The sequence below is a fragment of the Acipenser ruthenus genome, chromosome 2, assembly GCF_902713425.1.
Source record: "Acipenser ruthenus chromosome 2, fAciRut3.2 maternal haplotype, whole genome shotgun sequence".
Taxonomy (NCBI): Eukaryota; Metazoa; Chordata; class Actinopteri; order Acipenseriformes; family Acipenseridae; genus Acipenser; species Acipenser ruthenus.
Window position 1 is genome coordinate 107089287 of NC_081190.1, and position 13655 is coordinate 107102941.

Below are 13655 nucleotides of genomic sequence, written 5' to 3' on the forward strand. Positions count from 1 at the left end.
TACTATACAGAAAACTACAGCCAAAGAACACTGCACACCTTCTGTATAAGCAACCTGTGTACACAGATAGAAAATCCTGGAAGACAAATTCCTCGACCTTGAGGCTCCCTTTCGCCCTCTGTATCAGGTAAAAGCAGGTTATAGTGAGGGGCTCCTGCTGAAGTATGTGCGAGTCCTGAAAATAACTGGCAGTCGACTGCTTGCTAGCTCTGAAACCTGACTCATTCGTCTTTGTTATGTATTCCCTAAAAAAAAAAAAAAAAAACCAAAAAACCCAAAAAAAAAACATTTTCTTGACTTGGGAGTGCTTTCTTAAGAAAAGGTACAATGCATTCTCCTTATTTACATTTCTTCTACACAACCACGGTTTCCAATGATTTCAAAACTGCTATCTTCTGTCCCAGTTAACATTCTATTTTAAATGTTAAAGTGAAGAGATTTATTTTGTGTTAAAGCAAGATCATTCATAGAAGATGATTTAACACTGTACAAAACACCAAATTTGAAGACCTAAACACTGCATAAAACAAATAAAATAATCAATTATATATCTGGCCTTGGATATCCTAGGTCCGAGGACATTTCTGCAACAAACCCCTAATAACTAGAATGTTGGTTTATTATTATAACCATGGTTCTCTGAAATGGAAATGTAACTATTACCTAATGGATATTTATATCCTAAAGACCCAGAACCTGAATAATATATCAAAGCTGCTCGTCAGAGCCTGTGACACAGTCATGCCCGCCCCCGAGGGCATATAAGGACTGCACAAACATATCTCGTCATCGTTTTTCCTTCAAGCCTGCTGCAATCATGGACGCAGCGACCTTGAAGGTTAATGGTTACATTTCTGGTTTCAGGGAACCAGGGTTAAGATAATAACCTAACGTCCCTATCAAGTACAAAATGTAACCATTACCTAATGGGTATGAATACCAAAACCTTCACAAGGCAATATTGCAGAACGGCTGGAATGCTACTAGGCTAAGCCAAAGGCTACCTAGCGCTTTACCATTAGGAACCCCGGTAACAAGTAGCTAGGGATAAAAAAATTGAGGGAGAACTCACCTCTTTGTTTATGTTGCAAGGATCGACCCTGAAGCTGCCCTTAACACTCTAGTTTTGTGGTTTTATGACATTCAGTCTATAGAACCTGGTAGAAGTATGGGGAGTAGCCCACACCACTGCATTGCAAATGTCTGTAACAGATGCACCCTGGAGCAAAGCCCACAAAGTTGCCATGCCCCTGGTGGAATGGGGAGTGAGCTTGTCTGGAGGGGGCAAGTTAGCTCGCTCATAGGTACTCCTGACTGTGTCTGCTATCCATTTAGATAGCCTCTGCTTACACAGGGCTTGACCATGGGACTTCGCCCCAAAACAGACAAAAAAAACTGTTCAGACTGCCTCCAATTCTGTGTCCTGTCAACATAATATGCCAGTGCCCGCAGTGGGCAGAGCGTATGGAGCTGTTGCTCCCTATCAGACTGGAAAGGAGGTGGATGGAAAGTTTCCAATTCCACTGACTGGCATGAAATGCAGATATAGTTTTCGGCAAAAAAGCAGGATTGGTACGAGGCGTAACCTTTTGTCCTGGCTTCTACAAAAATTAAGCAGGCTTTCACAATCGAAATGCCTGAATCTCACTCATCTGCTTAGAGGATGCGATTGCAAGGAAGAAAGCTGCTTTTTAAGCGATACAAATTTCAGCTCAGCTGAATGCAAGGGCTCAAATGGAAGCTTCAAGCACCACATTAAGCTTCCAGCGAGGAACAATATCCTTCCGAAACCGCTGAGCTCTTTTCAAAAATTGCCCCACTAGGAAGTGAGCCCCCGGGGAGACTGAATCAATTTTGACATGGCAAGCTGAAATAGCTACCAGATAGACCTTTAATGTAGAGGGGGATTTCCCCTCTTAAAACTTGCAACAATTTTTGCAAGGTCTTGCAATAATTGCAGTATAACTGCTATGGGACAGGTCGTGGGGTCAAACCCCTGAGGCAGGGACCACATCTGAAAGACGCCCCACTTGTACCAGTACTGGGAACGCGTGAACACTGCTCTGGCAATGACCCTATTTGACAGACCTAGACGGCTTAAATGCAGCCACTCAGGGACCAGACACAGAGCTGCAGGCTCGATGGGTTGGGATGCCATAAGGTTCCCCGCACCTGACTGCGCAGGTCGCTGCGTTTTGGCAAGCTCCACGGCTGGCCGCTCAGGAGCTGCATCAGAGCTGAAAATCACAGGTCTCCTGGGCCAGTAAGGGGCCACTAGTAGCACCCTGGCCCAGTCCTGTCTGATTTTCTCCAGACACAGCAGGAGCATGGCGAGCGTCTGGAAGGCATATAACAGCTGCATCTATCGACATCAACCAGGCATATAAAATCGCCAGTGGGTCCCCGGCTCCTGTTATGGAGAACCAGAGGGGACAATGGGTAAATTCCTGGAAGGCAAATAGATCTATCTCAGGTCCCTCGAACCGCTCCCAAATGAGGCTCACAACCTTGGAGTGAAGACTCCATTTTGAAGCGCTGGGAGCTCACCTTGAGAGGAGGTATGCCGCCCAGTTTATCACCCTGGCAGGTGTACTGCCTGCAGTGAGAGGAGGTGATCGTGTGACCAGAGCAAAAGCTTGCATGCTACGCGATATAAGCCACCACTGTAGTGTTGTCCGTCTGTCTCCCATTGAACATCCTGCAAAAAAAACTCGGCAAAGCCAGATAAACTGCCTAGAGTAGATGGACCGGCTGTGTCCACCAAGACAGCGCCTTCACAGTGGCGAGACACTGTCAATAGGCATCAACAGTTCAACACGGGCTCAAAAACCCTGCTGTTGAACCAGGGCTGCAGAGAGCTCATGCGCAGGAGACCTAATGGAAGGGTCTGGGAAGCTGCTGCCGCCAAGCCCAGAAGTCTCTGGAACGTCACTACTGTAAGCGCTATGTTGACCTGAAAAAGCTTCAAACAGTCAGCTATTCTCTGCACTCTGTCGTCCGACAGAGTGGACAGCATGGACCTGGAGGCCAAGTGCACTAAGATAGGAGGCTGTCTGCAAAGGTGTGAGATGGCTGTTGCACAATTCACTGACAGGCCCAACCGATGAAGGTGGCCGGTGACGAGTTCTGTGTGGGCCTCTGCCTGCGCTGGAGCCTGAGCGCAAATGAGCCAGTTGTCCAGGTAATTGAGCACTCTGATGCCTCCGAGTCTCAATGGGACTAGAATAGCTTCCATGCACTTTGAAAAGGCACGGGGAGCTAGAGAGAGGCCGAATGACAGTACACAGAAGGTACCTCCTGTGCCCTAGTCTTATGGGGATGTGGAAATAAATGTCCTTCAGGTCCACTGTGGTGAAACAGTCATCTGGCCTGATTGACTGCAACAGCTGTTGCATAGTCAACATTTTGAACATTTTGCAACTCAAAGACAGGTTGACACGTCTGAGGTCGAGGATTGATCTGAGGCCGCCATCCCACTTGGGCACCAGGAAATACCTGGAGTAAAACCCTTCTCTCAAGTGCAGAGGGTGTACCGTGCAAATAGCCCATTGTTGCAATACCACAGCGTATTGCGGGTCTGTGACTAATGTTGGAGTCACGCCCTGAAAGGGAGGGGCACCACGCCTGAATTGCAGAGAATAGCCATTCTGTACAGTAGCAAGCAGCCGGATGTCTGGTGAACTGACACCAATACTCCAGGTGGCTCCCTGAAAAGGGGCCCTGGGCTTGTGGTTTTTATTCACCAAAACGCAGCTCATCCAGCTGCTGTAGTGTGGGTCAATGCTTCTGAAAGCAACTTCAGCAAGCAGGACTGGTCAGCTACCAGTATACTGTTATAGTTACCCAGCTGTGTGGCGAACGTACCGGCTGAGTAAGCACGCTTGAGAATGACCTCAGACACCTGAGGCTGTTTATTAGGGCAGCTTGCGTCCTTGGTCAGGAGTGCTAGTTTAGGAGCCTGTACCAGTGCGGCAATAGACACCTCTACTGGTTGAAATTGTTCCAAACCCCGCTTCTCTTCGTCATTCATGCTATACAGCACGTCCACTGACCGGGAAACAGCCAGAGCTGCAGCCGGGAGACCCCAGGAGGATTGTATACCGAAAAGAAAATTTGTGTGTACTGGGGGGGGGGGGGGGGACACGGAAGAGGCAGCAGGCTCATCATCAAAGATGGACTGCCACATCACATCTATAGACGAGGGCACTTGCAAAAGCTCTTAGGTCGGCCAGGGTGTCCTCGGCTCACCATGCACCAGCGACCCCTGTAGACTGGCCGGGCGCCTGCGGGCTTTCCTGTAAGCTGCCCAGTGCTGCGTTGTCCTACATACATAGTGAAAAGAAGTGGTCGGTTGACGGCACATGTTTTGGAGGACAGCGTGTGTTCATCTTCACCACTCCCAATTCAGCACGGGAGTGGTAGCGGTGAGCTGAGCCAAAAACACAATTGGCTATTTAAAATTGGGAGAAAAACAGGGTTAAAAAAAAAAAAAAGTACCAGAAAGAAGACAACACAGACAGTCTAAAATAGTTCCTGAATATCAATTATAATTTGTTTTCCCCTTTTGATAATTTTTTTAAAATTATAGAATAAATGTTATCCCTGTTTTCTACGCAATTAGAAGTGACCAATTTGAATACCACCTCATTGCAGAAACCCACTCTCTGCTCAGGAGGATTGAAGACAAATGGTCAACCTCTGTCCTCTGCTGTGAAGCTAATCAATTCTTTTCACCTGCAGAACAAAAAAAAGTTTCCCATCTACTGAACCATGGAGGCGAGGTCCAGCCTAGCCAGTGCAACGACCGGGAATCAACTGTGTTGCGTCACCACTTTCTAAGTTAACTTTACACTTCAAAATCCAACTATCACATGATATCCAATGTAATTCATCATAAATAACTGTGGAATCTCATGCACTCGTGTTTATACAAACTTAAACATGAATGCAAGATAGATTCATCCCACAATCATTCATAGTAAACCCTAACCTAATTTATTATGAACTGGCACACATTTCAAAGTTTAAACATTAACCAAAGAGGAAATTGTCTTCTGAACGGCAGCCTGTTTGCTCGGGTCCCACCTTCCTGTGGTTCCAGATGTTATTTTGTTAGGTTGTTATTTGTAAGTCAAATGTGATGAGATGCTTAAGTGTGATGATGTAACCCTCTGTGGCAGGGCAGTGGAAAAGCCCTGCACATAATTAAGGGGCAGGGCAAAGCCCAGCTTGTAAATGTATTGTAAATACTGTATTGTTTTGGTGTTTGAATGGGTGATGTTGTTATTGTATGATTTAAATGTATTTTGTGTTTATTTAAAAACGCAATGTTTTGTTTGGCAGTGTGGAGGGGGTTATAGCCCCATCCCACTAAACCCCATGCAGAATGTGGCCGTCTCCAAATTAATTAATTAGATGTTAATGCGGAGATGGCCACGTGTATATAGCCTGTATATTTGTGTGTTTGGGGTGGGTGTTCAGGAAGGTGGAACACGAACACGAGCAGAGGAGAGAACAAAGAGAAAGAGATAGTAAAGAACACGTTACTAGAAACAGTGAAGGCAACTGCCCAGCCGATTTAGGTTTTGTTTTTGTTTTAAGTGCTCGAGATCTGTTATTGTTTAAACTTTAACATTTGTGACCCGTGTTGTGTCTCTGTTAGCTGTCTGGTCTGGGGACGTCATCACTCAGCTATCCTGTCACACCCTCCAATTCTAATATAGCTGGTTTGTTTCTTCAATGGTTTTGCTTGGTCTTATAACTGTTTGTGCATGTGGTCCCCAAACAAACATTAGTCTTTATACTCAGTATGTGATCAAGTAATTTTAATAATAAAGTTTAACCAGTGGCAAATTTAAAACTTTTTTTTTTTTACTCTTATTTTCAAATTCACTTACTTCAGTCATTCCTACTCCTCCTCTTCAAAAATAAATAAGGACTGTCTGAATCCATGAGCACATTAATAAACTCCAACTTCGATATACGATCAAGATGAATTCTGGTTTGGGTACAGGCATACAGTGTTTCAGATATTCTTTAACAAATTGTACACCACCAGCCCAGAAAAGTATTACAGTAAGTCAAAGCTCGAAGGCTTACAGCAATGCTCATTCATATATACTAGAGAGAACATTATAATATGTTATGTCTTTCAATGTTGGTGTTTCAATTCCTCCCTAGCATAAGATATATCTATAAATGTTTCTCCTATGTCTATTTATCACTTTATAGAACAACTTTGAGATTGTGGTTAAGGATTTCACATATTTTTTATTCATAATCTGCAGTTTCAGTATTTTAAAAGATGCCTTTGTTCACTATGACTGTGGCGGTCACCAAGTGACTGGATGCATCAATAGTGCTTCTCACCCACAGATATACCGTGCAAAGACATGTATTTGCAAAGAGCTTTATTAGTTAGGTCCTTTCTTTCATATGTGCCAGCAAATGCCTGATGGGCTTATGTTAATAAGCAAGACCAATGTCAACAGGAAAACACAAATGATTGGAAAATTCACAACTGCTACTGCATGTGCCATGTCCTGTGAATTTTATGGGTTATTATTATCCTGGAGAGAAGCATTATAGACTTTAAAGATTACTGGATAGAAGATTCTCATCGTTCTAGTTTAGCAGACTGCTTTGAAGCACAGGGGAGTCAGAGACGTTACTGTCCTTGACCTCCTTCCAATTTGAATCACTGTTTTCCAGATAGAAATCTGTCTAATGATTTTTAACTGGACCACTCGCCCCAGCTGTTGTCACATCTGCATAGGGCAAACAGGTGGAGTCAGCAAACCCCTTCTAGCTGGATGTTTACAAAGTGATTTCACTCAGGATCTGAAACTAGTAGCTGCACTATGAGGAAGAATAAACAAATCAACCCAAGCTACTGCTATAAATAAATAAATAAATTTTATATATATATTATATATATATATATTTATATATATATATATATATATATATATATATATATATATATATATATATATATATATATATATATATATTATATATAGTTCATGCAGCGAACTTAAGCAGAACTTGGTTTGTGCACCGAGCAGGTATAATTATTGGCTACGGTGATGGTTCCCCAATGTAAATGCACAACTTGTCAAGTCAGCCCCATTCTTTCAGTCTTAAGGGCAGAAGCCAAGTTGGTTTCCATGCTCAAACAATCCTCTGCCTCCCTGAGAAACCAATCACTGTGAACTTCAAAACCCACTTCACAAAGGAAGTGAAGAATGGAAAATGTATGAACCTTCAAGCTTGTAACAACAGGGCCTTTTGGTAGAAAATGTGTTATATTATAAAAAGACTAATTTCACTGATCAGTATTTGTCTTGATGACAATGCTGTAGATTGTGACACAAATAGCAGACATTTCCACGCAGACCAAACTCAGTAACTTGTGAAAAGGCAGCAGCTGTGGAGCTGGGATCAATTACAGCAAGTTGCAGGTGCAGCAGTTTTTTAACATCTGTTAAAAAGGAATATTAAACAACCTTTTGTGTGAATCAATTAAAAGCATAATAAAAAAAAAAATGTGTCGACAAGGAACTTTAGTTATGTTCACTGAAAAACGGAATGTGTTATTGTAGTCTAAAGCCTGGGACACACATGAGCAGCGTGGAAAAAACAGCATTTTGCCACACATGTCGCTCACCATTTATTTCTATGACACTCTACTCACATTGATGAAAAAATACCGTAGCGGAAAAGTATCGCAGTGGCAGAATTTTAGAACGGTAAAATACCGCTAGGTGTGCAATATTTTGCAGCAGAGGCATTTTCCTGCAGAGGCAACTCTAGCTGTGACTAATCAAGATGGATGGTTTGGGATTGCATGATACATCATATCTGGATGAAAACTTCAGAATATCCACCAACATGATTTGTGTGATGAATATCTTATACTGTGGAGTAGTGGTTAGGGCTCTGGACTCTTGACCGGAGGGTTGTGGGTTCAATCCCAGGTGGTGGACACTGCTGCTGTACCCTTGAGCAAGGTACTTTACCTAGATTGCTCCAGTAAAAACCCACCTGTATAAATGGGTAATTGTATGTAAAAATAATGTGATATCTTGTAACAATTGTAAGTCGCCCTGGATAAGGGCGTCTGCCAAGAAATAAATAATAATAATAATAATAATAATAATAATAATAATAATAATAATACTTCATCACACACACAAGTAATGCATGTTAATCCCAAATTACATTCAAAACATTTTGGCCTGATTTTATTTGGTGCCTGTTAGGGGTAACACAGTTCTTGATATTTAATTCTGTAAGTTAACGGGGGAAAAATGAAACTTTCAGAAACATAAGGCATTTTTTTTAAAAGCATAATGAAGGGTTGCCCTACTAAATTAACACCTCTTTCATTGCAGTTTATTTAAAATGTAACTAAGAAATCTCAAACACAGAGTGAAGCAATACATGTACATTTCAATTTTGTATCGTTTAAATAAAGCTCACTATTCATGAATGACAAGGTAGCGGTGAGATGATGGGAAACATACCTTTGGACAGTACAATTCCTCCTGTTTCTTTCCTGGTCCGTAAACAACAATATTTTCTTTAATAAATTAACTGCATATACTGGACTTATCCTGCTAAACGGCATATCATTTAGTTTGAAATTCTTCCTCTACCATCTCATCATCACTGGAACGGCAGTCCACAATTTGAGGTCAGTTTGGCTGTATTGGTAGGGGCAGGATTTACTTTGGAAACTGCCGCCGCATACGCTGTTGTGTGTCCACTAATTTCGCGGGAAAGAAGAATTTGTTTTTTTTCTGGTTGTTACATTCAACTTTGTAAGTAATACAAGCACACTGCATCACTCTTTTGTATTGTTTGCTTTTACCATGCATGTCACACATACTGTACATTAGTTTTCAAGAGAGACCATGGCATGTATTAGATGTGAATTATAGCACCAAAGGTGGCCACAAGTGAAGCATCAGTACTAAAAGCAATAGTAAGTCAAATACTTTAAAACTAGACCAGGCAAGCTACTGCATCAGCCATACAATGGGAATGGATGTCTATTTACTGTGAGGTTTATGCATGCTGTTTTGTGTCCGTTTCCCCCCCACCCCTCCCGCCCCCCCGCAAAATAGCTAACCTGTCAAACATATATAAAAAGGTAGCATAAAACATCTACTGCCATACATGTAAAAACTTACGAGATTATGAGAGACGTCAGAAAGAGTAATGTTACGAAGCAGCCTCGCCGGCAGTCAGCATTCTTCTTCTGTCTCTGGTGCATCTCCCCTCCGCAGTTGTCACAGCAACGACACATGCAGAAGCAAAGCCCCACAAGAGGCATGAACAGAACAAAAAGCACTCCCAGAGAAGCGCATACAATGAAACCGATTTCATAGTAGATGGCCTGCGATTAAAAGAGAAAGCTTAAGTTCCTTTCGATACATTTTCCAGCAAGCAGACAATTATATATATATTATAGACATACACACACACGTTTTTTGATAAGATATACAGAAATAATGGAAAAAGTGATTTCAATTAGCCCCTGGTTGACATTAACAATGAACATTCTATGAAAATTGTGTTATTTACTGCAACCAAGCGTAGGATATGAGGTGGGGCCACTTTGTTAGGCAACCTTTTCTGTCCAAATCCATCTTACATAACTCCCTGCATTTTCTGGTTTGCACAACTTTCTCACTGCCTGCATAATGTGTTTGAATAATTGAGTAATCTGATTGGTGCAACAATACTCTGCAGCCAAGGCCTTCCAGACACTTCTGACTGCAATTCCACCAATCAGCACTGGTGTTCTGGAACTTCTCTTCATGATGGGTGACACTGTGGTCCTTGTTTTTCTAGCTGAAATTGCAATCTGTCAGAGATACAGATGTTCAGACGAATGGAGTAGTGACTATTATGCCTCATTCAGATCTTTACTTGTATCCATTTTACAGCCTACTAAATTACCAGCTAACTGATCTAGGCTATATACTATATCAAATGGTACATATGATGATTGTAGATACTTGACATAGCATTTTGAGCCCTTTCGTGGTCAAAATCTGTGTAAGCCATCACAATTATCAATGCTTGTGTACAGTTTTTCTCCACCACATGGTGCTTGAGAGTGGACTTTAATGTGGCTTCATGTTTCAATATGTCCTCAATGGATAACCAAAATGATAGTCAAGTGGCAGTTAAGTGTCTTCCCATGTACAAACTACAGAAGCAAAAATTCAAAAGTATGCCCCACACCCACCCAACATTTTTCCTCATATCAACTTGTGTAAACATTTTGACTTTTTCCAGAACTTTCATTGTTCAAGCAAAGCGTGGGCCTTTAAGTTACACATGTTTAACCTGCAGGTAAATTGAAACAAGAGAAAATTTCATTCTAAGCAAAAACAAAACCAAAAGTATTCTCTTGGTAAGTCAGTATTTATTTTCAATAGTTATTAGACATCTCCACATTCTTGAATGTTTTCCTTTCCTGTATGTAAAACTGGTTTCTGTAATGTTTTATAGTCAATCAGGCAGGATAAAAAAAACAACTTTGAATTATGCTATCTACATGTAGTGTTAGTACAATAATGCTGTGCACCAACAGTTGCTGCTCACAATTCCTGGAACACCCCACTAAGTAGTGGACCGAATATTAACATCATTGATAGTCTCAGCCAATCAGGTTCAAGGTAGAGCAGTCCTTATACTAACTTAGTGCTTTACTACAGACATACTCAACACCTGGTATTAATGGAATATCATCGACCATAGCCTTAGATGGTGACCATTTAGATGTCCAGGAAGGGGGGGGGGGGGGCTATGCCCGATCCCATACTAAAGGTATCATATGAATTATGAGCAATAATGTGAGCAAACCTATAACTCAAAAGTAGGGACAGGGTCTTAGAAATACTAGAACAGCAGCATGCAAAACAAACATTAAAATTAGAAATAAAGCAAAAAACAGTATTATATAATAAAAGGATATTCAGGAAAAGAAATACAGTAATACAGCACCTCATTATTGATTTAGTGTATGCTCTAAATCGTGTGGCTATGTGAGCTAGATTCTACTCTCCAGGGATGTTGTTGGGTTACTAAGGAAGCTATAGTAACACACGGGAAGCTGCTGACAAGCAATGGGGGCCGTGTAACTTTACCTGGAGTGTCAGCACAATGTTTTCTGGCTGAGAGACCAGAGTAGATGGAGGACATTTAATGATGAAGCAGCAGCATGCAGAAAACAAAGCCATTTGATTGAGTGAATGAATGAAATCAGCAACAACAATAAAAAAGACACATGAACAACAAATCAAGAAACAAAGACGAATGGATCACTTCAATGGAAAAAACAAATTGTAAATTATGACTGAATCTGAACAATACAAACAATTGTATGTCTTTCTCAAAACAGCAGAATGTCTCATGAGTGTCTATTATCTCGTTAAGCGTTACATGCAGGGTTTATAATAACCATGTTTAAAAGGGCAATCATTAGATTGTTAACACATCTCTTATTTTGCTCTGTAAGCACGTTGAACGATTGGAGCACACATGCACATCGTAATTATAAATATTGTGTATTATGTGCATCAGCAAAATGAACACACCACCACATGAATGAATTCGTGTCAAAATGAGAACAGCTACTCTATTAACATGCAAGTGTTATAAACCTGTCAAATGATCTGCCAGACAGCTGGGACCTGGTAGTGCATTAAATGAACTATTGGCAAGAGATTCTGCTGCATTTACTTAATGTATTGGTTTTATTTCACAGAGGTATTAGAGATGGTAATGACAGGGACAGAGACTCAGACACAGAAAGCTTGCAGTTGAACACGCTCTTTAATAACAAATAGAAAACAATAACACAAACTCTAGACAAAACACATTACAAACAAAACAGGCACAGTGGCCAAAACAAAAAGGAGGTCTACAAAAACACTCACAAATGTAAACAAACAAGACGGGACAGCAAGAAACACCTTCACCTTTCACCAACATCAACTTGAATCATTACTCACGAACACCCGTGATCACCTTATTTATACACCTGTATCTGGAGCCTTAACTCAGTATTTAAATCACTTACTCAATTCACGGCTCCAGACACATTCCCACATGCTTTGACAGGGAGCAATTTAACCCCCTCCCTGGCAACTCATTATCCCCCGCCCCCCCGCCCCCCCGCGTGCCCCTGCCACACTCTCCAATGACACTCCGTTCTCTCTTCAAAACACACAATTACCTTTTTATACTCTTGTTTGACTTCTCTCAACTTCTGCTGTGCCACCTTTGTGATGAGATCTGAAATAAAAAAAATGTTTTAAAAAAAGAGGTTACACATGGTGTAAAAAATAAATGTATTTGAAATTTCACTGGAGGTATGCACTTGATCTCTTTTAACATGTTACACTTACACGGCCGCTTTTACCCTCACAAACGTAGCATGAAAAAATACTACTATGCAAAAATAAAACAGCTATCAATACTATCGGAAGGTTCAAAACATAATGTAAAAAGTCAAGCATATGGGCCAGATTTACTAAGCATTTGCTTCAGTGTCAAGTTTACACCATTTATTAAAATCTGGTGCCCACTTTTCACTCGAAAAAAATACAAGTTGTTTTGAATGCACAAAGAATATTTCTCCTCCTGTTGACTGTCACTGCTGAAGATATTTATCCATGTAATGCAGTCTAGCAGCCACAACATCTCAAGTAATGCTTTCTTTGGTTTAGCTCAGGGCTGTATTCTGAAAGGACTTGTAGCCAATTGAGGCTCTGCCTTGCTACAGTAGCACACTTTTTATTTTAAAGAGTGTAAAAGTATGACACTTACACTTGAAAACCAGTCCTTACATACATTCTTATTTTAGTATAACGATTAATGCAATTACCATTTTCAATAAAAAAAAATCCATGTCTTCATAAAACAATACAAGCTTTTTCAATCAAGTAGCTCATTAGTTGAGACACTTGCGACCGAGGCAATGGTCATGTGATGTAGGCTTGTTATCTGAACCAGCTTAAGGTGATCTTGTCACATGACCACACTTACTGTACAAAGACCCAAAAGGATCTAATTCTGCCCGCAGACTGCAGTCATTTTACTCTCCCACATCCTGGCTGGCTATACCTAGATCTGCTGAGAACCACACGGGAAACCTGACTGGACCTCATTCCGGGACAGGCAGGAATACCGTATTTACTTGAATTTAAGTTGCACTTTTGTGGCCAAAATAAAAGTTCAAATTTGGGGGGAGCGACTTAGATTCGAGGTTTTTAGTTAGGGTACCAATTTACATTTGCGCATGTCAATGATTCTGGTGCGCTTGAACAAGACCAACTGTACACAGAACTGCTCACTACTGATATTACTCTCGGTACAGTACCGGTATATTAAAATGGCTGCACAGCGAACTTCATGAACATTTGTTAAAGCAGCTTTTAAAAGAAAAGTAATTTTGTTTGCTGAAGAAAAGAGATACTGCGGTATCTGAGATGTGTCAGAAGATGGAGACGCAATCGAAAGGCTATGTAATACTGTAATATTACCAGTATAGTACTTGAAATGATCAACGCGGGTCCGGCTTCAAAATGAACCATCATTTATTTATATATCTTTCTTTCTCTATCTGGAGGAGC

General features: G+C 41.2%; 1 protein-coding gene across 19 annotated transcripts in view; it reads right to left on the minus strand.

Annotated features, from left to right (window-relative positions):
* Positions 1 to 13655, minus strand: part of LOC117408504 (prominin-1-A-like) — a 107912-nt gene that overhangs the window by 30936 nt on the left and 63321 nt on the right. For 14 of the 19 annotated variants that reach the window (XM_059005823.1, XM_059005712.1, XM_059005727.1 and 11 more), the window contains exons 3-5: positions 12257 to 12315; positions 11166 to 11192; positions 9198 to 9403 (exon numbers count right to left, since the gene is read on the minus strand). In XM_059005823.1, coding sequence (XP_058861806.1) covers positions 9198 to 9403; positions 11166 to 11192; positions 12257 to 12315 — 292 coding nt within the window. The remainder of the gene's footprint in view (positions 1 to 9197; positions 9404 to 11165; positions 11193 to 12256; positions 12316 to 13655) is intronic. The other 5 variants (XM_059005736.1, XM_034013525.3, XM_034013529.3 and 2 more) reach the window with 1 other exon arrangement.